The sequence below is a fragment of the Telopea speciosissima genome, chromosome 7, assembly GCF_018873765.1.
Source record: "Telopea speciosissima isolate NSW1024214 ecotype Mountain lineage chromosome 7, Tspe_v1, whole genome shotgun sequence".
In the NCBI taxonomy this organism is placed as follows: Eukaryota; Viridiplantae; Streptophyta; class Magnoliopsida; order Proteales; family Proteaceae; genus Telopea; species Telopea speciosissima.
In genome coordinates, this window is record NC_057922.1 from 36,010,881 (window position 1) to 36,033,610 (window position 22,730).

Below are 22,730 nucleotides of genomic sequence, written 5' to 3' on the forward strand. Positions count from 1 at the left end.
CTGTGCAGGGTTAGAAGAAGAAAAAACAAATACATTCTCTGTCTATGTGGAAGCCTGCAACTGCAAGGCAAGAAGTCCCAAGGTCTGCGACTGTAAGCAAGCTAGTTGCAAGGCAAGAAGAAGAAAAAAGAGAAAAAAAAAACCGAGAGGACTATAGTTACAAAGACCGATTGGAATAAATCCCTCCCCCTCTGTCTCTCGACTATGTCCCCTGTCTCTGTGGATGCACAAGCAAAGAAAAAAAAAAAAAAAAAATCCGAGAGGAGTCGAGGACTACTAATCGAAATAAATCCCCCTCTCTGTCTCTCGACTCTCTCCCTGTCTCTGTGTGTGTAAATGTGCAGGGCAAGAAGAAGAAAAAACAAATACATTCTCTGTCTATGTGGAAGCCTGCAACTGCAAGGCAAGAAGTCCCAAGGTCTGCGACTGTAAGCAAGCTAGTTGCAAGGCAAGAAGAAGAAAAAAGAAAAAAAAAAAAAAAACCGAGAGGACTATAGTTACAGCACTGATTGGAATAAATCCCTCCCCCCTCTGTCTCTCGACTATGTCCCTGTCTCTGTGACTGTACAAGCAAAGAAAAAAAAAAAAAAAAAAAAAAAAAAAAAAATCCGAGAGGAGTCGAGGACTACTAACTGAAATAAATCCCCCCCTCTGTCTCTCGACTCTCTCCCTGTCTCTGTGTGTGTAAATGTGGTTGTGCAAGGCAAGAGAAAAAAAAAAAAAAAAAAAAAAAAAGATACTACTGGCTGTAATCACTACCGGAGGCTGGGAGGAGAAGAACTGAAGAAGAAGAAGTTAAGAAGAAGAAGAAGAGGTCTGCCTGGGAGCAGGAAGACGAACCAAATTAAAAAAAAAAAAAAAAATTTACTTACTTGAAGAGTTGGAGTCTTGGAGGTTGTCGGAGAAGTTCGAACTTCGAAGGCTGCCGAGACTCGAGAGTTGCAGGAATCAAGGAAGTTACCGTTGCCGGAGTCACAATCCCTCTCCTCTCGATTTTCCCTTTTGCGATTTCTATTTCCCCCCATTAGGGTATAAGTTATTATGTTTAATATTTTTAAGTTTTATGATAATGTGTATTGTAGGTGTAACTTTTCAAGTTACACCTCCAATACACATTAACGAAAAAGCATCTAAAGTTATTAAATCGTTTTAAAAATATATATATATATGTAAACCTGACTTTTATACATTAAATGTTCAAATATTGGTCGACATACCCATATATCGTGGTATGGCGTCCATGGCGACGCCATGGAAGCCATATCGCTCAATATTTATACATATATCATGGTGGACCTCGATATGCCCTTTCCCCCAGCGCCAGGACGCCATGGCGATGCCATGACAACTATGGTAGCTATAGTCTATAACTTTTTGGGTTTATGAGTTACTGTCTTCTTTCCTTTTTCAGAATCACAAATGTAACTCTGATGTACATATTTGTTTATATAATATAATGTTATCACTAGTTCTCCTTTACTATTGTCTTATTGCTCTATTTATTGCTTCCGCTGCATTTAAATTCTGATAATTGTGAATGAAATTGCGAATAGAACACTGCACTTGCGATCCTAGTGAGATTGATTGGGTGTCTGAGACATCCAGTCACACTTGGCCCTTATAAACCGGGCCGGGGTGTGACACCATGTGTTGCGATTGAAGTGAAGAAGCCTGCGTCATTGTTTGGTGACCCTGCGGTCTTCTTCACGAGGGAGGAAATAGAGCTGTCCGAGAAAGCTTTCTCCACAATGCTGATTGCCAAGTGCAGCTATGGTAGGCCCTCTCTGTTTGTGATCAAGGAGTTTCTGCAGAAGCATTTGTTCCTTCAAGGTTTCGTCATTGGACCTGAGGCATATACTTCTTCGATTCTTGGCTCTGTCCGACTATCTGAAGGTGTGGTTGAAAGATCAGGTTCATGTCCAGGGCTTCTTCCTGCGTTTTATGAAGTGGACATCGGAGTTTGTCTCGGGCTGGGAGTCCCCTTTCGCACCCATCTGGGTCTCCTTGCCAAGGCTGCCTATCAATTTTTATCAGGGCAACTTTCTAGAGTCCATTGCGGGGGCAATAGGAAGGCTCCTGAAGGTCGACGGGGCTACAGTTGCACTCGTACGGTTGAGGCGAGGTTCTGTGCTGAGGTGGACTTGAGAACGGCGCTGCCATCAAAGGTCTGGATAGGGTGTGGTTCAGATGGTTTTTATCAGAAGGTTGTCATTGAGAGACTCCCATCGTACTTTGAATCCTGCTCGAAGATTGGCCATTTGATTGATACTTGTAGAAAATTACAAAGGGGAAAGGGTGTTGTGGTGCCCTCAGAAGCTGCCAGGGGGTTGGGTGATCATCGGCTTAGTGGCCCTAGTGCTGCGAGTGTGGGAGATGACGCTGGGGCTAGAACCAGCGAGGGGGTCTTTATTCCAAGGGGAGAGGGGCCCTCGCATGGCGCAGTTGGGGGTCTGCCTGCTCTGAGACAGTCTGCTAATCTGCGGCCTGTGGCAAGACGTGGAGGGCGCTGGATACCTGCTCGGCATCAGGCCGTGGATCAACGAAATGTGCAAGCGGCGGTGTTGGCCCCCTGCGATGGTGTTTCTAAGGCTACTGTTCTCACGGGGGACCAATCGGATGGAGCAGCTTGCGAAGATAGGCCTGTTGACGGGGTTGCAGCGTAGCCATTAGAAGAGGGAGAGTTTCCTCTCACGAGGCCTGATGACTTAATTACAGAGTTGAATGGTAGCGTTGAGCACAGGGTAGTGGTGCTGGGTGCGTCTAGTGGTCTGGGGCTGGAAGCATTTGTGAAGGGGACTGTGGATGATGCTACGGGTTGGACCTTGGCTGAACACGGGGCAATGTTGGAGGGTGATGCCCCCTTGCCTTATTTTGATATTGGAGATGGGCCCACGAGGGCTAAGGACGACTTACTCACGTCAAGCCAGGCTGCCATGCTTGCCTTAAGCTGTGTGGTTTTACTGGAGAGTTTCAAAGTTTTTAATGCTGCCATAGAAGGGCGAATTTGCAAAATGCTGAACAGACTTAGTGAGGAAGGTACGGTCGCAGGGCAGTCAGGCCCTCGGGCTGGAAAGCTGCAGCCCTCTCGGGCTCTTTTTCTCACTGCTGCCCATGTGTAGAAGAGGAAGAAAATTAAGAAGGCTAAGAAGGTGCGACCAGTAAAGGAGGGACCTCCGTGACGTGTTACGAGATCGATGAGATCGTTGGATTCCACCCCGAACGGTTCCAAATGAGTTGCTTATTTTGGAATGCCCAGGGTTAGGGAATAAGCCTACCACTAGGCGGCTGAAAACTTTAATAAATCTGCATAAGATTGACATTGTTGCTGTTGCGGAGCCCAAGGTGCTGGTTTCAAAGGCGCGCCTGGTGCAGAGGCGGGTGGGTTTGGACTCAGTACATACTTCGGAGAGGATTTGGGTTTTCTGGAGAGCCTCGTTGCAAATTACTGTGGTTGAGGAACAACGTCAGTTTGTGACCCTTGAATGTGTGGATGCCAATGCAGGAACCTTTGTTGTCACCTTTGTCCATGGGCTTTGCTCGGTGGGGGAAAGGAGGGAGATGTGGGAGAGGCTGGAGCTGTTTTCCAGGTCTACCCCCTTCCCATTGTTGGTGGGTGGGGATTTTAATGCCGTGGTGTCCCTGTTGGAGAAGGCTGGTGGCAGCCCAGCGTGCTCAATGTCTCTGGATGAGTTTGGGAGTTTTGTGAGTGGTGTTGGACTTATTGATGCAGGGTACACCGGTAATATATTCACTTGGTCAAATAATTGCTCAGGAGCAGGAAGGGTTATGGCTAGGTTGGACCGGTTCTTGGTGAATGCTGTGTGGATTGGGGCTTTCCCCTGGTGTGAGGCGAGCCACCTTAATCGCACGTGTTCTGATCATGCTCCTATTTGGCTCGCCTTCTCTGCAACTTGGAGCCGAGCATTTTCAGCCTTTAAATTCCAGCAGATGTGGTTGTCGCACTTGGGGTTTCTTGACTTTGTCAAGGGGCAATGGGCTGAGCAGGTGGATAGTTCCTGCTTGTTAGGTTGTTTTTGAAGCTCAAGAGGCTTCATGGTGTGCTCCGAAAGTGGAATAGGGAGGTCTTTGGCAATGTGCATCAGAATGTTAGGGATGCGGAGGATGCGGTAAGCAGGGCTGAGGTGACCTTTGATCAGGGAGCTAGTGAGGAGGTTAGGGAGGCGCTGGAGGAGGCAAGGAATGTCCTATAGGGGGTTTTGCTTCAGGAGGAAATATTCTGGAAATAAAAGTCCAGAGTCACCTGGTTGAAAGAGGGGGATCGCAATACGAAGTTCTTCTACTCCACGGTTAATGTCAGGCGAAGTAAGGCCAGGGTGACTAAAATCAAAGGGGAAGATGGTGAGTGGATTTCAGACCCTGATGGGGTGCAGACTGAGGTGGTGCGTCACTTCTTAGGAGTCTTTGCTTCGCAAGGATGTTTGGTGGATGAAAGTTTGCTAATGTTGGCTCCCAGGGTGGTGACTGAGTCAGAGAATGCTTCTCTTTTGTTGACCCCCTCGTTGGAGGAGGTGAAGGGGGCTGTTTTCGCATTGTCATGTGATAGTTCGCCGTGCCCATATGGTTTTTCCGGGTACTTCTTCACGGCTTACTGGGAGGTGGTGGGCCATGATGTTTGGGCTGCTGTAGTGGATTTCTTCGAGGGTGGAGCGCTTCCTAGAAGCTTCACCTTGGCCAATCTGGTGCTTATTCCCAAGAAGAACAACCCAGAGGTAATGGCGGACTTCCGCCCTATTAGCCTTTGTAACTTTTCTTACAAGATTATTGCCAAGATCTTTGTTTCCAGGTTGGCGGGTCTGCTCCCATCCTTAGTTGAGGAGGAACAGGGGGCTTTTGTGCAAGGCAGGTTTATTCATGATAATATCTCTATTGTCCAAGAGGTTGCTCAAGACTTGAACAGGAAGGCTAGAGGGGGTAATGTGATACTCAAGCTTGACATGGCAAAAGCCTATGACCGGTTAGAGTGGAAGTTCTTATGGCTGTTCTGGCCAGACGTGGCTTCAGTGAAGCCTGGATTGCCTTAATCAGGAAGACCGTGGAGAATTGTTGGTTCTCAATTGTGTTGGGTGGTAGCCAGTCCGGTTTCTTCAAGTCTACCCGAGGGGTAAGGCAGTGGGGATCCTTTGTCACTGCACTCTTTATTCCGGGCAGAGGAGGCGCTTGAGCAGGGGTATCAAAAGTCCGCTCGTGGAGGGGCATGCGTCCTACTTCCGACTACCAAGGGGCTGCCCTGGGATCTCGCATTCTCTTTTTGCTGACGACACCATTATCTTCACTAGGGGTTTGAAGAGTTCTCTCAAGCAAGTTATGGGGTTTATTGGCAGATATGAGGGTTTTTCGGGTCAGCTGGTAAATAGGCAAAAGAGCTGTTTTATGTTGGGAGACAAGGTCTCCCTGGCGAGAGCCCAGATGGTAGGGGCGGTTACTGGCTTTTCTAGAAAGTTGCTCCCAATTACCTATTTGGGGGCACCACTCCACTCAGGAAGGCTTAAGATTTGCTATTTTGACGGGCTTATTGAGAAGATTAGAAGTAGGGTGGCAGGCTAGAAAGGAAGACTTTTATCGACAGTGGGACGCGTTACTCTGTTGACACACGTCCTCTCATCCATCCCTATCCACGTTTTTGCAACATTGGTTCCTCCAAAGGCAGTCATTCGAAGATTATATGGGATCTTTGCTAATTTTCTATGGGGCAGCTCGGAGTGGGGAAAACGTAGGCATTGGGTGAGTTGGTGGAAGATATGTAGACCTCTTGATGAAGGGGGGCTGGGGGTTAGGCGTTTGGAGGATGTCGGCCTCTCGCTCAGGCTTAAGGGCCTTTGGAGGGTCCTCTCAGAGCGCTCTCTGTGGAGTGATTTTTTCAGGGCCAAATTCTTCAGAAATGTCCATGTTGCCCTAGCAGGGTCGCATGGTGTTGGCTCAAAATCTTGGCGTAGCACGCTAGCTTTTAAGGGCTTCTTACTGGAGAAGTCAAGGTGGTTGCTTGGAGATGGCAATATTTCCTTCTGGCTGGATAACTGGTCTGGCGTTGGCCCACTGATTGACCAGGTTGACAATGGGCTGCTAGTGGACTTGGAGTTGCGGGTCAAGGATGCCCTGGGGGAGGATGGTGCTTGGAGGCTGGACATTCTAGCTCTCATTGATTCGACGGCTATCAAGGAGAGCATTAATCTTGCTAATTTTGCTCTCTCAGATAGTTGTGATGTCTTGGCATGGACCCCAGTTAGTGATGGTTGTTTCACTACTAGGTCGGCATGGAATGAGGTAAGGAGTGCTTCTCCTGTGATCCCTTATGCGAAGTGGATTTGGGACCAAACTGTTCCCTTGAAGATGGCCTTTTTTTCTTTGCAGCTCCTTAATGGAAGGATTCCCACGGATGATTCTTTAATGTTGGTGGGAATTCCCCTGGCCTCGAAATGCAGCTGTTGTAGGAGTCCCCGGAGGGAGACTACTGATCACTGTCTGGTGTCGGGTGGTACAGCTTCCAAGGTGTGGGGTTACTTCTCTCGTCTTTTTGACATCGCTACCGTTCCCTTACAGGATGTCAGAGGCAGGATCGCTCTTTGGCAACGCGCAGCGAGTGGCAAAAGCCTTAGTTCTTATATCATAGGAATCTTGCCTGCGTTGATCATTTGAGAGCTCTGGAAGGAGAGAAACTCTAGAAGTCACGGGGAAAGTTGCCGCACTGTTGGTTCAATACTGGAGTGCATCAAAGCTTGGGTAAAGGAGGTTCAGCTACCCTCCAGGGTTGGCCGGTTGGGGTCGGTAAGGGACAGGTTGATTTTACAGTGTTTTGGATTCTTGGCCCCTACACCCAAGCTAACACGCCCTTTGGCAGTTTATTGGTGTCCTCCCTTCACTTCGGTAAAAGTCAATGTGGATGGTGCTTGTCGGGGCAATCCAGGCTTTGGAGGGGATGGAGGGGTCATCAGGGACTCGAATGATGTCGTCATGGCGGCCTTTTCAAACTTCTAGGGTGCCTGTACTAACTCGATAGCTGGGCTCAGAGCATTGAGGGATGGTCTGGTCTCTGCCAGAGCTTAGATATTTTCGACATGGTGGTTAACTCGGACTCCGAGTCCATAGTCAGAATGGTAAACCAAAAAAAGTGTTTCTTGATGAAGGGATGGTATTGGTTCCGGGAGGTGCTGGAGCTGGTTTCTTCTGCTCTGGCTGTTGTGACCTTTGCGTTTTGAGAAAGCAATAGGGCGGCTGATTGTTTGGCAAACCTCGCTTGCGACTCTGGGTCGTCTAACATCTTCCATCAGGGCTTCCTCCCTTCCGGGATGCTCCAGGATATTCTTGGAGAGGACAAGGCTGGCCTGCCGATTCTTAGGAAATAGCACTTGTGTTTTTGTTGCCCTTGTTGGAGGAAGGAGTGGCAGTAAGATCTTGAGTGTGTTGGCTCAATGGGTTGGGGTAAGGTGGTATGTCCCCCCCATGTATTCTTTATTCTTTTCTCGGATTATCAATAAACTTTTAGGGGCTGGCCCGAGTCCCAGGTAATATTCGGGTTTAAAAAAAAAAAAAAAAAAAAAAAAAAAGTTCCCTCTTGTGTGGAGAAGGAAAACCCTACAAAATAATAGTCAATAAAAATGGAAACTAATCCTAGAATGAGATCTAACTTCTATAGACATTGCAAAATAGAAACAAGTACTAAAATAGCAAATACTTCTACATAAAAGAGTACTAACAAAATAGAAAGTATTAAAGAGATCTCCACCCATGGACAACTGAATATGTAGTGTTTGGCACAAGTCTGGCCAATGAAGACCATTTAGACTTGGGCCTATGCTGGCTGGCCAGAATGGATTGCTTGGTTCAATTGGCTTGCTGTATGCTGTCTGATCCATCTTCTCTTCTTCCTTAGTCGATTTACATCAGCGATACACCTAAGTTGCTGGACTGGTAAATAGACTGGCTTGGGTGATGCTAGTTTCACAAAAGAAAAATGAAAACAGGACAGCTATTATCTAAATATGAACTTTGTATGCTATAGTGAATTAGTTGGATAAAAATGGTAGACAAAAAGAGGAATATGATCCATGTCTGTTCCTCACAAAGCCTTCCCCACCTAAAGTGCGCCTGTGAGGAATAGACAAATATTTGCTAATGAACTGGTGGATGATGCTAGATCAGCTGGGATTAGGGGCGTTGTATGCTAGATTGGCCTTAAGAAGTATGAGAATATCAATTGGGAACATCTAGCAACCATAACGGTTGCAAACTGTTTTCTTTTTCTTACAAATTAAAAATTAGAAAAGAGAAAAAAAAAATAGAAATGACAGCTACTTTACTGAGGGACAAAAAAAACAAATGAGTGTAGAGGACCCTGGAGCCTCCTGTGAGATCAGCAACTGTTCTAGCTAGGTTCTCTAATCTCTACTCTTCACTGGTTCATGGTACCTCTCAAGTATTCTTCCATTCTTCTAGAGTTGGTAACAATAATTGTTGCAACTAGGGGATGGAATGCATGAAACTCATGGATCAGACTTTAGAATAGGTTCACCTATAAATCATAGAACGAGAACTCGCGAGATCTCGGTTTTCCAAGGGGTCAAGACGAGACGTAATACAAGTTCTAAAAGTGCATTAGCTCGATCGAGATCTCGAGTCACTCGAGTGACTCGAGATCTCAGGTCGACTCAGATCTCAACCCATCTTATACTTTAAAAGTACCGTAACTTGACAGAACTTGATCGAGTTCTGTCTAGACCCTCATCTCTTCCCCTATGAAGGCTGTGAGCTGCTGCTGCCTCATTGTGCCTCCGAATTTCAACGTACAACCTGCCGGAGAGTTGATTCAGCTACAAAATTACCTGTTTTTGTTGGAAAATTATGTACAACATATGTACATAATGTCCAAATTCAAATGGTGTCAAATAAATCATTACATTATAATGTTTATACCTTAAGTTCGACAATCAAAGGATTGAGTCAGGGGTTTTGTGGACATATTCCCAGTCCCAAACCAGCCACATCCATACATGTCTCAATATCACAGTAGCAGTGGATCTCACACCTCATGGCAACCGGCTGGTCCGGCTCTTCTATACCCTGAGATAGGGGACTTAACATATGTTGATGACAACACATATATGAGTACTGTGGCACACTATGTACAATACTTCAACAACATGATGAGCTGGGAAGAATATGTGGATCGACTCGTTCTGAATGAGTGAATGCATCACATTTTATGGGATGAGGAAGGGAAGATGTAATATGTGAAACATATTGATGTATTGTACACTTTAACATTTCTAATGCTTACTTAAGTTGTTTTACATTAATTGAATGCTTTGATTGCTTTCTATTACTAAATTATGTGTAAAGTAGGGTATTTTACTACGTTGTCGCCTACCAACCTAGGGTCCAAAGTGAAAGTCCTTTTGGACTTTGTTTTTGCAAAATTAGATAGTGTCATTGTGTTTAAATTGCCTAAAATAGGCTGAGTACCAAGTTTCAGACCCAAAACTAGGTCTAAAACCCACCGAAACCCGGTTTCGAGTTGAAAAAAAAATGCACCAACTCGACCGAGATCTTGAGATATCTTGAGACAACTCGATTTTTCCCAGGGTCAAGTTGGGGTCGAGTTCCAAGTTTTATTACCATGTTATAAATTATGCCTCTAAAAGAAAATGAATTATATTCCCAAGATTTTAACTTGCTTTGTTTCCTTTTTCTTTGTTCCAGAAAAGGGAAAAACTTGCAACATTGGTACTGTTGGACCCAGTACAGCTGTATAGAACAGTTATCTATAAGATTTATGGACTGTCCACAATGAGCTAAAGGAAACCCAATGAGAGGAGCCCAATAATGGCAACTATGTCATATTGGTCATAATGAAGCCCAAATGGGAGTGGCAGTTGGGTGGGTTAGCAGGCTAAATAGAGATTTGGCAATTTCCAAAATGACATCTTTGCCTCTTTTTTTTTTATGTGATAGATCCGGCGATTTCACAATTCTCTTCCCAAATATCAAACCTGTCAGAAAATGCGAAGGGAATGGATCTTATGAATTTGAATGTCTGTTCAAAGAAAAATGACGTTGAAACTGTTGTCTCTGACATCCTTGCATCTAAGTTTACAGAGGTATCTCTTCTTGTTTTGATTTGCTTTTTTTTTTTTTTTTTGTTTTTCTTTATACATATCTCTTCCATTCTGTGTACTATTATTCACTGCTGCTCTCATATCATAATTCACACTGTTGTTATTGCCTTTTTTTTTTTTTTTTTTTTGGGGGGGGGTTGGGGGTGTGGGGGGTGTGGTTAAATAAAAATTCATTAACAAAAGAGGAAGGAGATACAAGGGCCCCCTATAAAGGGGGAGAAGAAAAAAAAATAAAGAACTAACAGTACAGACAGAACAAAGCCCAATCCTCAGGAGGAGGCAGAGGGATGTAGAAGGGAGAAAGGCAGACCCTAGGACACAACAATATGCCTGTTCCTTGGGGAATCCACACAATGAGAGGTGACCGAAGATGACCTGTTTCTTACTTCAAAGGAAACGGAGTCCCAAATCTGCTGGAAAGATCTAGGACTGGAGAACCATTTCCCAAGAGTGTGTTCCATCCAAATATGATTAATAGCGGCACTAAAGGCGAGTTTTCCCTTCTCATCGCTGGGAGACTTACCAGCAATGGACATATCCACCCAAATCCATTCCCTCGCAAAAGTAAGAATCCTTCTACTCCTTGGCCAGCATTTTGCCAGGAGCCCTTTCCAAATTGAAGAGGAGAAGGGGCAAGCAAAAAAGAAGTGGTCTACCTCTTCAGAAGTTATTTGGGCGAACCCCTCTGGTTTCCAACAGTTGCCATCTATTGCCTTATGAGGTCATATTATCTGAATGTGAAAGCTGAAATGCCTAGTGGATATGGGGAAAAATGAATGAACAGAACCTTATTGAACTGTCTCTCGTCCATCATTCCTATTTCTGTATGAGGTGTGGTTCACAGAAGAGAGGGTTTCAGTAATCTGAGGAACCATTGTCTGCCCCTAAGAATATCAATTTCTTTGTCTAACCAATGATATGGACCAATGGCAAGTTGGCAACTATACCTGCAACTCATTTAGTATAGTTGGCAAAATTTCAATCCTAGGAGGTTAACTTTTAGGTTGATGATTGTTCAATTTTCAAGGTAGTTTTTGTTGGTATTCTCCTCGCTCCCTTTTTCCAATTTTCATTACAGATAACAGTGTGTTTTTCATTGATATTTGTTTCCTCATTTCCAATTCGTGACAAACGACTAGAAGGTTCATATACCTCAAATTCCTGCAGGATCTGCATTCTCTTTTTTTTTTTTTGGGGGGTGGGGAGATGAATAAGGTTTATATTAGGTAACTAAAAGAATTAGTTCAGTGGGTTTTGATTTCAAGATCCAAAAATAGGAATTGGCTTAGAAGCACACTATCAAGTTGCTTTTAGCAAGAATGTCAGAAACAGAAACGTCCAGGCACCTTTCTCTCTCCTTGATTTCTGGTGTCGCCTTGGTTGCCTAAGCAAGGCCTTATTGCCTTGTTGGTGTCTCCTTGTTTTTAACCCCCCTCGATCGCCTTGGTGCGCCTAGGCGCCATGACAACTATGCCTACAACTAGAAGATGGTTGGTGGGGGAATACAGGATATAGGTGAAGAACTGTCTTACTGCTGCAAGAAAGCATATAGACTGATGGAGTCACAATCATGTAGAACTATATTCAGTTTTTTGACATTACACCTAAACAAGCATGCAAACACTGCAGCCTGTCCTATTAAGAAACAAAGTATTTTTCTTGGCTGTGTCGGAAAGGAATTAATATGTTGTGTACACATGTTGCTAGGGCTTCCTTGTTCATAATACGTATCTCAAATAGAAACCTCTAGGATCTTCCAACTTTCAATTTTAACCGTTGTCCCTAAATTTTAAACCTATTTTTAACTTGAATTAGAAAATAAATTCAAACTAGTTACATTCTTTTTGGGGTAGCGAACAATAAACCTACTACTAGCTGAAGCCTGAATATAGATATTTAAACTTTAGATAATTAGTGACCAATTACAGGCTGGAACTCACTTGACTAGTAGTTTTGCTTCAAAGAACTGACCATGTAAGTTCATTTAGTAGCGAAGACAACTCATGCAATGGCCTGGGTATGTCAATGAGCATTCTATTTGTGCAGTGAGCTGTTGTAAATATGACTAAATGAAATTGATTCAAGCTATCTAAGTTTGTGTTACAACTGTAGGGGTATTTTAGACCCCTTTTCTTATTCTTATGTTTTTATGTTTCTATTATGTGGGCTTTAGTCCCACATTGCTTATTTGTACTTTTATTCTCTAGTCTCATTGATATAAATAAAGAAGCTTGGGGTGATCATTATTCATCCAAGCCTTACTCTAATTCTAAATCTGTTAACTTGACATCAGAGCAGGTTTTGAATTAGGGTCCTCTACCTTCTATTTTCAGCTCTTTCTTTCTCTACTCTCTCGGTCTCCTCTTCTCTTCTCTCTTTTCTTCTTTTGTTTTCTATTCTTCAATAGGGCAGCACTGATGAGGTGATCCATTGATCCAGCTGCTACCCTTTCTCACCTCATTCCATGATTACATAAGTTTCCATATCAACAACACCTTGGCTGCGATATTTGAAGCTTCCGATATTTGATTGATTCCACCTCCACTGTAAGGAATCAATCTCCCTTATTGAAGATCAAGAACTGCAGCAAGTTTCTTTGTTGAATTTTTGAAGACCCCCTAGATCGATTTCTCCAAAAACAGGGTTTTTTTCAAAACCCTTACAAATATCGATCTAGGGGCTGCTGTCCTCTGTTGGGGCTGATATTTGGAGGGGTTCTTAGTCTCTTCTATACCCATACTCAAGCCAAGTTTCAGCTCAATCCAGTGCTGTTTTTGCAGGTTTCTCTCTCTACATCGATCTTAACAAAATCAGGGTTTTTTTCAAAACCCTGAAAAAATCAATCTCAGTGTTTTGAGCCTCTGTTGGTGCTGGTTTTTTGAAGGTTGGTTTTCCACTTATAATTACATATCTGCCCCAAATTTGAGCCTCAACTATTCAGTTTTTGGGCCTATTCCTCCCTATATCGATTTCAGTCTAGCAGGATTTTTTTTCAAAATCTTGAAAAAATCGATATAGGGGCTACACTTGTCTGCTGCTGCTGATTTTTGGAGACACATCTTGTGACATTGAAAGGGGATTCTCCAATTTTCAGCCTTTAATTTGGAGGATATCTTGTGTTTCTTGTTACCACAGCCTTCTCTATGATTTGATTTGTTCTGCTGCACTTATGGCTGAATCTGAAATTTCTAATGGAACTTCTACTGACAATGGGTATAGTAGGAATGATACCCGTGATCTTCTCCCTAATCCTATCAAACTGGATGGGAGCAATTACCTGATATGGTCTCGCTCTGCCTACTTTGCCATTGCCGGCCGTGGGCTTGCTGGCCATATTGCTGGCACTACTGTCATACCAGCTGAAGCTGGCCCTTCTCTAACCAAGTGGATCTCCAACAATGGTGTACTTATGTCCTATTTGATTGGCTCAATGCACTCAGACCTTGCCGATGGTTTTCTTCTCCTTGATACAGCCCATCAAATTTGGTCTACTTGCAAGGAGACATATGGACAGCTCGGTAATGATGCACAGGTGTATGAGCTCCGGAAGAAGGCCAATAGTACTACTCAGGGGGAGTTATCCATCTCCAAATACTATGCTATTTTACGTAGTCTCTGGCAGCAACTGGACCATTTTTCTGATTACCATCCCACTACAGTTGCTGATATCATTGCATATAAGAAACATCTAGACAAAACCAGGGTCTATGATTTTTTGGCTGGTTTGAACATGGAGTATGACCAGATTCTTGTTCAGGTATTGGGTCATTCCCCTTTTCCCACACTTGAACAATCCTATGCTTTAGTCTCCTTTGAAGAGAACCGTCAGGCTGCTATGCGCCACCCTCCTGTTACTAACAGATCAGCCCTACAGTCTGCTACCCAGGCTACTCCTGCCCCTGTCGGACATGTTTCTTTTGGTGATTCTACTACAGGGATTGTTACTTGTGAGCATTGTCACAAGCCTTACCACACCAAAGAGAAGTGCTGGAAACTTCACATGAAGCCAGCCGACTTTGAGGCTAAACGGGCTGCCAAGAAAAAGACAAAAAATAAGACAAACCACTCTGAATATGTTCCTACAGCCCTGGCTACTGACATTGGCCTATCCCAGGATGATCTACAGGCTTTCCTACGACTGCTAAGGTCTTCTGCTGCTGCTGCTGCTGCCTCTACTACATCAGCTCCTGCCACCTCTTCTGCTCCTTCAAGTTCACACTTTGCCTGGTTAGGTATTCCATTTGGTGGTCATTGTGCTTCTGTAGCTTCTCATCCTTGGATCATAGATTCTAGGGCTACGGATCACATGACCGGTTCCTCTAACCTGTTCCATCGGTATGCTCCCACTTCTGGGAAAGACAAGGTCAAAGTAGCTGATGGTTCCCTTTCCTCCATATCTGGAAAAGGAATCATCAATTGCACTTCCTCCCTTACTTTCTCTTCAGTTTTGCATATTCCTAATTTTACTATTAACCTTCTTTCTATTAGTAGTCTTATTCGTGATCTTAACTGTAAAGTGACTTTTTTTCCTTCCCATTGTGTGTTTCAGGATCTGGCCTCTGGGAAGACAATTGGATTGGGTAAAGTGCATGGTGGCTTGTACCTGCTTGACGATGGTCATCTCACTCCACCATCGTTACCATCTCCACATCAAACTCCTTAGTCTCTTCTGAAATTTACTAGTGGCACTTTAGATCAGGCCACCCCCCATTAGGAATATTAGCATCTTTATTTCCTACTTTGGTCAAATCATGTGATAAGACCGATTTTTTTGTGAGGCTTGTGTTCTGGCCAAACAGACACATTCTACTTATTCGGTTTCAAATAAAAGGAGTTCTTCACTTTTTCATTCGGTACATTCTGATGTTTGGGGCCTTAGTCGCAGAACCTCCCTCTCTGGTCATCATTGGTTTGTTTCTTTTATTGATTGTCATTCTAGGCATACATGGGTTTATCTTATGCACACTAAGAGTTAAGTTTTGCCTGTTTTCAGCATTTCCATAGAATGGTCCAAACTCAGTTCCAAGCTAATCTCAAGGTTTTGAGAAGTGATAATGGCACCGAATATAAGGAACACCAATTTCTGAAGTATTTGGCTGATAATGGGATTATTCACCAGACTAGCTGTGTTGATACCCCAGCCTAGAATGGTGTGGCTGAAAGGAAGAATTGACATTTGTTGGAAGTGACCAGGGCGTTGATGTTTTCGCGCCATGTCCCCTCCCAATATTGGGGGGATGCTATCTTCACTGCAACCTATCTCATTAATCGGTTGCCTTCTCGGGATCTTGACTCTCGCAGTTCGGTTGAACTTTTACATAGGAATTCCACCTTTGTGGTTCCTCCCAAGGTGTTTGGTTGTGTGTGCTATGCCAGAGACACGAAATCTCATGGTAAACTTGACCCTTGTGGGTTGCGGTGTGTTTTTTTGGGTTACTCTCCAAACCCAAAAAGGTTATAAGTGTTACCATCCCCCTTCCCGTCGTACTCTGGTCAGTATGGATGTTGTTTTTGACGAACGTCTTTCCTATTATCCATCTCCTCATCTTCAGGGGGAGAATTCTGGTTCTAGTGAAGATGTGTTTGTGCTTCCTCCCCTTGAGTCTCCTCCTATTTTGGAGCCTATGGCTGCTATCCAGCCTACTTTGGAGCCTACTTTGGCTGTTGCCCCTTCCCCTATGGCTGTTGTCTAGCCCATTTTGGAGCCTACTTTGGCTACTGCCCCTTCTTCCACAGGGATTCCTTTACAGGGGGAGCTTGTAGAAAATAATGATGATCATGTTCCTAGTCAGGGGGAGTTAACTCCAGTCCAGAAGACCATCAATGAATTTCAGAAGAGAATTGACAACTTGAATGTTATCACCTACCAAAAGAGGGCAGCATCAATCCACTGTGGCACCCATACCTATCCAATTACCGGCTCAGGATCCAGATCCTCGTCCTCCTCCTCCTGGTGAGACTTCTCCTTCCGAACTACCTATTACCCTTCGCAAAGGTACTAGGACTTGCACCTTACATCCCATTTCTCGCTTTGTTTCTTATAGTTCTCTTTCTCCGTCTTTTCGTGCATTTATGTCTTCTCTTTCTTCTGTTTCTGTTCCTAAAAATTGGCAGGAAGCTTATGCAGATGGAAAGTGGAAGGCAGCTATGTTGGAAGAAATGAAAGCCTTAAGAAAAAACAATACTTGGGATCTTGTAGTTCTTCCTCTAGGGAAAAAACCAGTGGGATATAAATGGGTGTTTGTGGTTAAACAGAAGGTTGATGGCACTGTGGATCGGTATAAGGCACGTCTGGTTGCAAGAGGCTTTATTCAGACATATGGGATTGACTACCAGGAGACTTTTGCTCCTATTGCAAAGTTGAATACAGTCGGGTTTTGCTATCTTGTGCAGTCAATCTTGGATGGGATCTACAATAGCTGGATATAAAGAATGCCTTCCTAAATGGAGAACTTAGTGAGGAGGTGTACATGGATATTCCACCAGGGTTTTCTTGTGACAATAATCAAGGTAAAGTGTGCAAGTTGAAGTGAGCACTTTATGGGATAAAGCAGTCACCTAGAGCTTGGTTTGGTCGGTTTCACAAGACCATGATTTCTGTGGGCTATAAACAGAGTAATGTTGATCACATTCTCTTTATAAAGAGGGCTGGAAAAACCATCATTGTTCTTATAATCTATGTGGATGACATTATGGTTACTGGCAACGATGGTGATGAGATCAACCGGTTGAAGAAGTTTCTTGGGCAGGAGTTTGAGATTAAAGATCTAGGGAAGCCACGGTACTTTCTAGGGATTGAGGTTGCCAGGTCTTCTAAAGGCATCTTTCTCTCCCAAAGGAAGTATATCCTATACTTGTTGTCTAAAACTGGTTTGTTAGGATGTCACCCTTCAAATACTCCTATGGAGGCTACTGTTCGTCTTAAAGAAAAGGAGGGTGAACCTGTTGATAAAGGCTGGTACCAAAGATTGGTGGGGAAGCTGATTTATCTCTCACACACACGTCCAGACATTGCTGTTGTTGTGAGTACTGTGAGTCAGTTTATGCATAACCCCTATTCTTCTCATATGGAGGTTATCCTTCGGATCCTTCACTACTTGGAGTCAGCTCCTGGAAAAGGCATTCTTCTGTCTCCTCATGGTCACCTACGGATATAGGCATATACCGATGCTCATTGGGCTGGTTCTACTGATCGAAAATCTATCTCTGGGTATTGTTCTTTTGTAGGAGGCAATCTTGTCACTTGGCGTAGCAAGAAGCAGAATGTAGTGGCTCGGTCTAGTGCTGAAGCAGAGTTTCGTGCTATGGCACAGGGCATTTGTGAGTTACTTTGGCTGAAAGGCTTGCTACAAGACCTTGGTGTTCCTGTTCATCTCCCTATGATGTTGTACTGTGACAACAAAGCTGCAATCAGCATTGCTCACTGTTGGTAGAACCATGAGTCAGAAAGAGAAAAAAAAGAATGGAATGGCTTGTTGTATTGATAGGTAAGCCCTTCTATTTATAATAGAGGGGAAGTTACAGATAATAGAAGCTAGGTGATGTGGGACTAAACCCACATAGCCGACATAAGCTAATAACACTTAATAACATAAAATTAACCCGAAAAGGACCAGAATACCCCCACGGTATTCTGGTGTACATTATTCTAACACTCCTCCTCAAGCTGGATTATACAAATATTAAAGAAAGAAGATCCAGCTTGGACTAAAGAAAAAAAACTCTCTCCATAAGAATGCTAACACTCCCCTTCAAGTTGGCGCATACAAGGTACTAATGCTCAACTTAAATAAAATGGGAAAAATAAGTTGTAGCAGAATCTAGCTCCAAAATGAATGCAGCTCCCAAATGGACCTTCAAGAACTTGAAAAAATAGACCTTCAAACTTGGATAGACTTGATCAGCAAAAAGGCTTCTCTCACCAATCTTTGTCCAATAATGAATCTCTAAACTATAGTCTTGAAGATAAGTAACTAGGGTAGCCGGCAGATGAGTCAAGCAGCAGTAAAGATCAAGCAGCGGAAAAACCAACCAAATTGCCAGCCAAATTATAGGATCTCATATGGGCAGGCAATAACCAAATATTTTCAAAACTTTAAGGCCAACCTCCCCCTTATGACAAACTTTAACCCAATAACAAAGTAGATACCCATTGGCAATGGTGAAACTTCTGACCTTCTATGTTTTGCACCAAGTGTCCCTGCATGTTCTGCTCACTGCAATGGCTGCAGGTATACTGTATATAATCCCCCCCTCACGTGTAGTGCACGTGGACATAAGAGAGAATTTTAGAGATGGGGCAAAACATAACATTCCAAAATATTTTAATGGCTGCCAAGTGTAATGGAAAAAGAGGAAATGGTAAAGAAGAGAATACCATGATCTTCCAAGGTGTTTATGGGAATGCCAAAGGTATGTTTCGGGAGGTGGTGAAGGAAAAACAGCAATGGGATAATGAAGTAGGAGTAAATTATGCAACATATAACGTGCCAACCATCTTCCATCGATCAAACGAAATCTGTTGATGGAAACCCCTGCAGGGGAGAAACTCCTAACTCCAATATTCAAATCTGAGAGGTATACAGATTTGATTTGAAGTAAGGAAATGCTCCATTCTTCAAGGCTTGATCAATCTTCAAACAAGGAGGAACAAGTGTGCAAAAATTCCAATGTATAAAGTCCCACATGCTAAACAGTACAAACGAAGATATCTGGACAGGAATGAACGGAAGTAGCTTCAACAAAACTGGATCAGATTTGTATCAATAACAATGCTAGGATTCAAGCTCCGAAGTATGCCGGATATGAACTAGAAAAGCCCCACATAACTGAATAGGTTCGTAGGTGCAACCAAAAAATCTTGGAACACACTGTTGTAATCCCCAAATAGGCTGATCTCCAGGGTAGCAGATTCGAGTCTTCAATAACGAAAGAAATTCGATCTCCAATAAGAGGAAACTCAGTCACAATCATAGGGCAGCAGTATTCCACATGAAGGCAGCACTAACACATCAACCAGTCATGCTTACAGAAGCCAATCAATAACACCAGCTAGGTAGGTATGAAAGCTCAAAATAACCAGCAAATATAAGATAAATAACCTGACAGATCCATAGGTAGTTGAACCAGCCAGCCATATAGGAACAAGTAAGAAACATAGGTTGATAATTGGATACACCGAGCCATAAGAATGAACCTGAATTTTTCCAAAAAGAATTGATGAATGATGCTGAAATAGGGGCTGAATACTCCTCAGATGTCTATAAAACTCTCCTAAAAAAATCAGCAATAGTGGACTGCCCTAACCCTTAGATCGATGATAGTCAGGGTTTTGTAAAAAACCCTGAAAGGGAAGATCGACTGTAGGGAAGGGGGCTTCAACAAAGTGATGATGACTTGTCAAAGGTGATGTCTTCTGGTAATAGATGCTGACCACCACTGCTGGAATGGATCTCCAGTTCGAATAACCAATCTCCTTGGTAATTGAGACTTGATCTTCACGTGGGAGAAACACCAAAAAATTGCAGAAAAATAGGGCAGCAGCTATCATGTGCAATAGACCTTCTTCAAGCCAGGAATAGTTGAAGTAGAATGTCCTTCTTGATGGTAGAAACACCTCCAAAAAACTTCAATAGGAGCAATCAACCCTAACCCTAAAATCGATATTTGTCAGGGTTTTAAAAAAACTCTGAAAAGAAGGATCGATTGGGGTTATGGGTCTTCAAACACTTGGAAAGAGGCTGAAACTGAGGTCGAGTGATCCTTGTAGGTGGAGTAAGCATCCCTCCAAGAGGCAGCAAAAAACTGAAACCTGTAACCCTAATGTCGATTTGAGTCCGGGTTTTAACAGGTAACCAAAAATAGCAGGTTGAGAAGGTTTTGTTGTAGGTACAAATCCAGCCATCAGATAGTGTCCAAACTGAGCTCGATTAAGGCTGGTAGTAGTAGGAAATTATTCTTGAAAAATTAGCTGCATCTGACAAGGGAAGCCCCAAAATCGATTGGAGTCAGGGTTTTGAAAAAAAACCTGACAAGGTGAAATCGATTTGGGGATTTAGGATGGAAAACAAATAATAAAAGATCAAGATAAAGAAAAAGGGAAGTTAGGTTTAGGAATAGGGTAGAATAGGGCTGGAAAAAGGCTGCATAGGGTGTTCCTAAATTAGAGGATCAGGTTCATAGAGATCTGATCTCAAAGAAGGGAAACTCCAAATCGCAGATGAGGCTCCAGTAGGTTTTTTAATAAAAAACGATAGAAGAGAAAGGGGGGCAGCTCTAAATCATCGATATTATGTTTACCTCATTAGTGCTGCCCCTTTTTTTAGGCTGAAAAGAAGAAGAGCAGGAGCAGGAGAAAACCGAGAAAAGGGAGAAGAAGGGAGATCGATAGAGGAAAAATAGGGAGAAAATAGGGTTTTTTTCTCTCTCTAACCTAGATTAGACCAGCTCTGATACCATGTTGGTAGAACCATTGGTCAGAAAGAGAAAATAAAAGAATGGAATGGCTTGTTGTATTGATAGGTAAGCCCCTCTATTTATAATAGAGGGGACGTTACAAATAATAGAAGCTAGGCGATGTGGGACTAAACCCACATAGCCGACATAAGCTAATAACACTTAATAACATAAAATTAACCCCAAAAGGACCAGAATACTCCCACGGTATTCTGGTGTATATTATTCTAACACTCACAATCCAGTACAACATGATCGCACCAAGCATGTTGAAGTGGACAGATATTTTATCAAGGAAAAGTTGGAAGATAGATTGATTTGTGTTCCCTTTGTGAAGTCTACTGATCAGGTTGCTGATATTTTCACCAAGGGATTGTCTGGAAAATTGTTCCATCCTAATCTAGTCAAGTTGGGCATGATTGACATATTTGCTCCAACTTGAGGAGTGTTATAATCGTAGGGGTTTTTTTGGACCCCTTTTGTTATTCTTATGTTTTTATGTTTCTATTATGTGGGTTTTAGTCCCACATTGCTTATTTGTACTTTTATTCTCTAGTCTCATTGATATAAATAAAGAAGCTTGGGATGATCATTATTCATTCAAGCCTTACTCTAATTCTAAATCTGTTAACAGTTTGGATGTCAAAAGTTGCAGTCTGGTTAAGTTCTTTATGAAGTTATGGCAGAGTTTATTAATCCTTTGAAAGTACGACTCACAGAATTCCTATCTGACTTTACATCTAACAGTTTTTAGATGTGCTCAATACTTAAATGATGCAATGTGAAGGTGCCAGTTATCTCAGTTGGTAGGTCTTTTGCTTGTTGTAGCCAGGCCTGGGATCAAGTGCTGCCTTCACCCTCCCCTCTCTCCTATCCCCAACCCTTACCCCAATTAAATGCAATCAATTTCATCTAACCCCCCACAACCCCCCCCCCCCCCACCCTAAAAAAAACCATTGCAGTGTGTTAGTAAACCAGAGATTAATAACCAGACCAAAGTATGGAGACAAGGAGAAGAGAGAGAGGTTAACGCAAGTCTCAAAGGAGGAGAGAACCTGCGAACAGAATTAAGGAATCTGTCGTAGGTCTACTCCCTTATATAAAAGTAATAGAATGTAAAAACGTAAAAGGACAAGTATGCCCTTACATAATTTACCCTACTAAGTACAAGAAATAAACATAAAAATAAAGACAAAAATAAAGACAGTTTTGCCCTTATAATAACAAATCTCAACACTCCCCCTTAAGCTGGAGCGTATATATCACCCATGCTCAACTTACTACAACACGACCGAAACTCAGGAGCAAACAAGGACTTGGTGAACACATCAGCAACCTGATCAGATGAGGAGACAAAGTCTCAACAAGCTTCTTCAAGATGGCGCTCCGAACAAAGTGACAATCCACCTCTATATGCTTGGTCCTTTCATGAAATACCGGATTACTAGAAATATAGATGGCTGCCTGGTTGTCACAAAACATCTTCATAGGGGTTGGAACAGGAAACCCCATCTCAAGAAGGAGAGACCTAATACACATCAACTCTGCAGTAGTATGAGCCATGGTTCTATACTCCCCTTCAGCACTGGACCTGGCAATAGTGGTCTGTTTCTTGCTTCGTCACGTAACTAGGTTTCCTCCAACAAAGGTACAATACCCTGGAGCAGACTGACGATCACTAGTCGAACTTGCCCAATCTGCATCAGAATAGGCAATAAGTTCCATATGTCTATTTGGCCAATAAATCAGTCCCTTCCCAAGGGCTCCCTTCAAGTACCAAAGAACTCGAACTGCTGCATCCTAATGCGACTTACATGGGGATTGCATAAACTGGCTGAGAACCCCAACAGAATAGGATATCTGGTCTAGTGACTGTCAAATATAGCAACTTCCCAATCAGACTTTGGTAAGCATGCACATCCTTAAGACCCTCACCATCATCAGAACCAAACTTGTGATTAGGATCCATAGGAATGTCCAATGGCTTTGCAGCAAGCCAGCAAGCATGCCAGTTTCGGTTAGGAGATCTAAAACATATTTCTTTTGGGACAGGTTGATTCCCTTTTTACTTCGAATAACCTCAATCCTAAGGAAGTAGTAAAGCTGACCCAAATCTTTAGTTTGAAAGTGCTGTTGTAAGTAACT

The 22,730-nt window shown here is 43.1% G+C and overlaps 1 protein-coding gene across 2 annotated transcripts in view; it reads left to right on the forward strand.

Moving 5' to 3' along the window:
- Positions 1–22,730, forward strand: part of LOC122666826 (metal tolerance protein 2-like) — a 109,411-nt gene that overhangs the window by 63,421 nt on the left and 23,260 nt on the right. For both annotated transcript variants that reach the window (XM_043862906.1, XM_043862907.1), the window contains exon 10: positions 9,967–10,112. In XM_043862906.1, the coding sequence (XP_043718841.1) occupies positions 9,967–10,112 (146 nt within the window). The remainder of the gene's footprint in view (positions 1–9,966; positions 10,113–22,730) is intronic.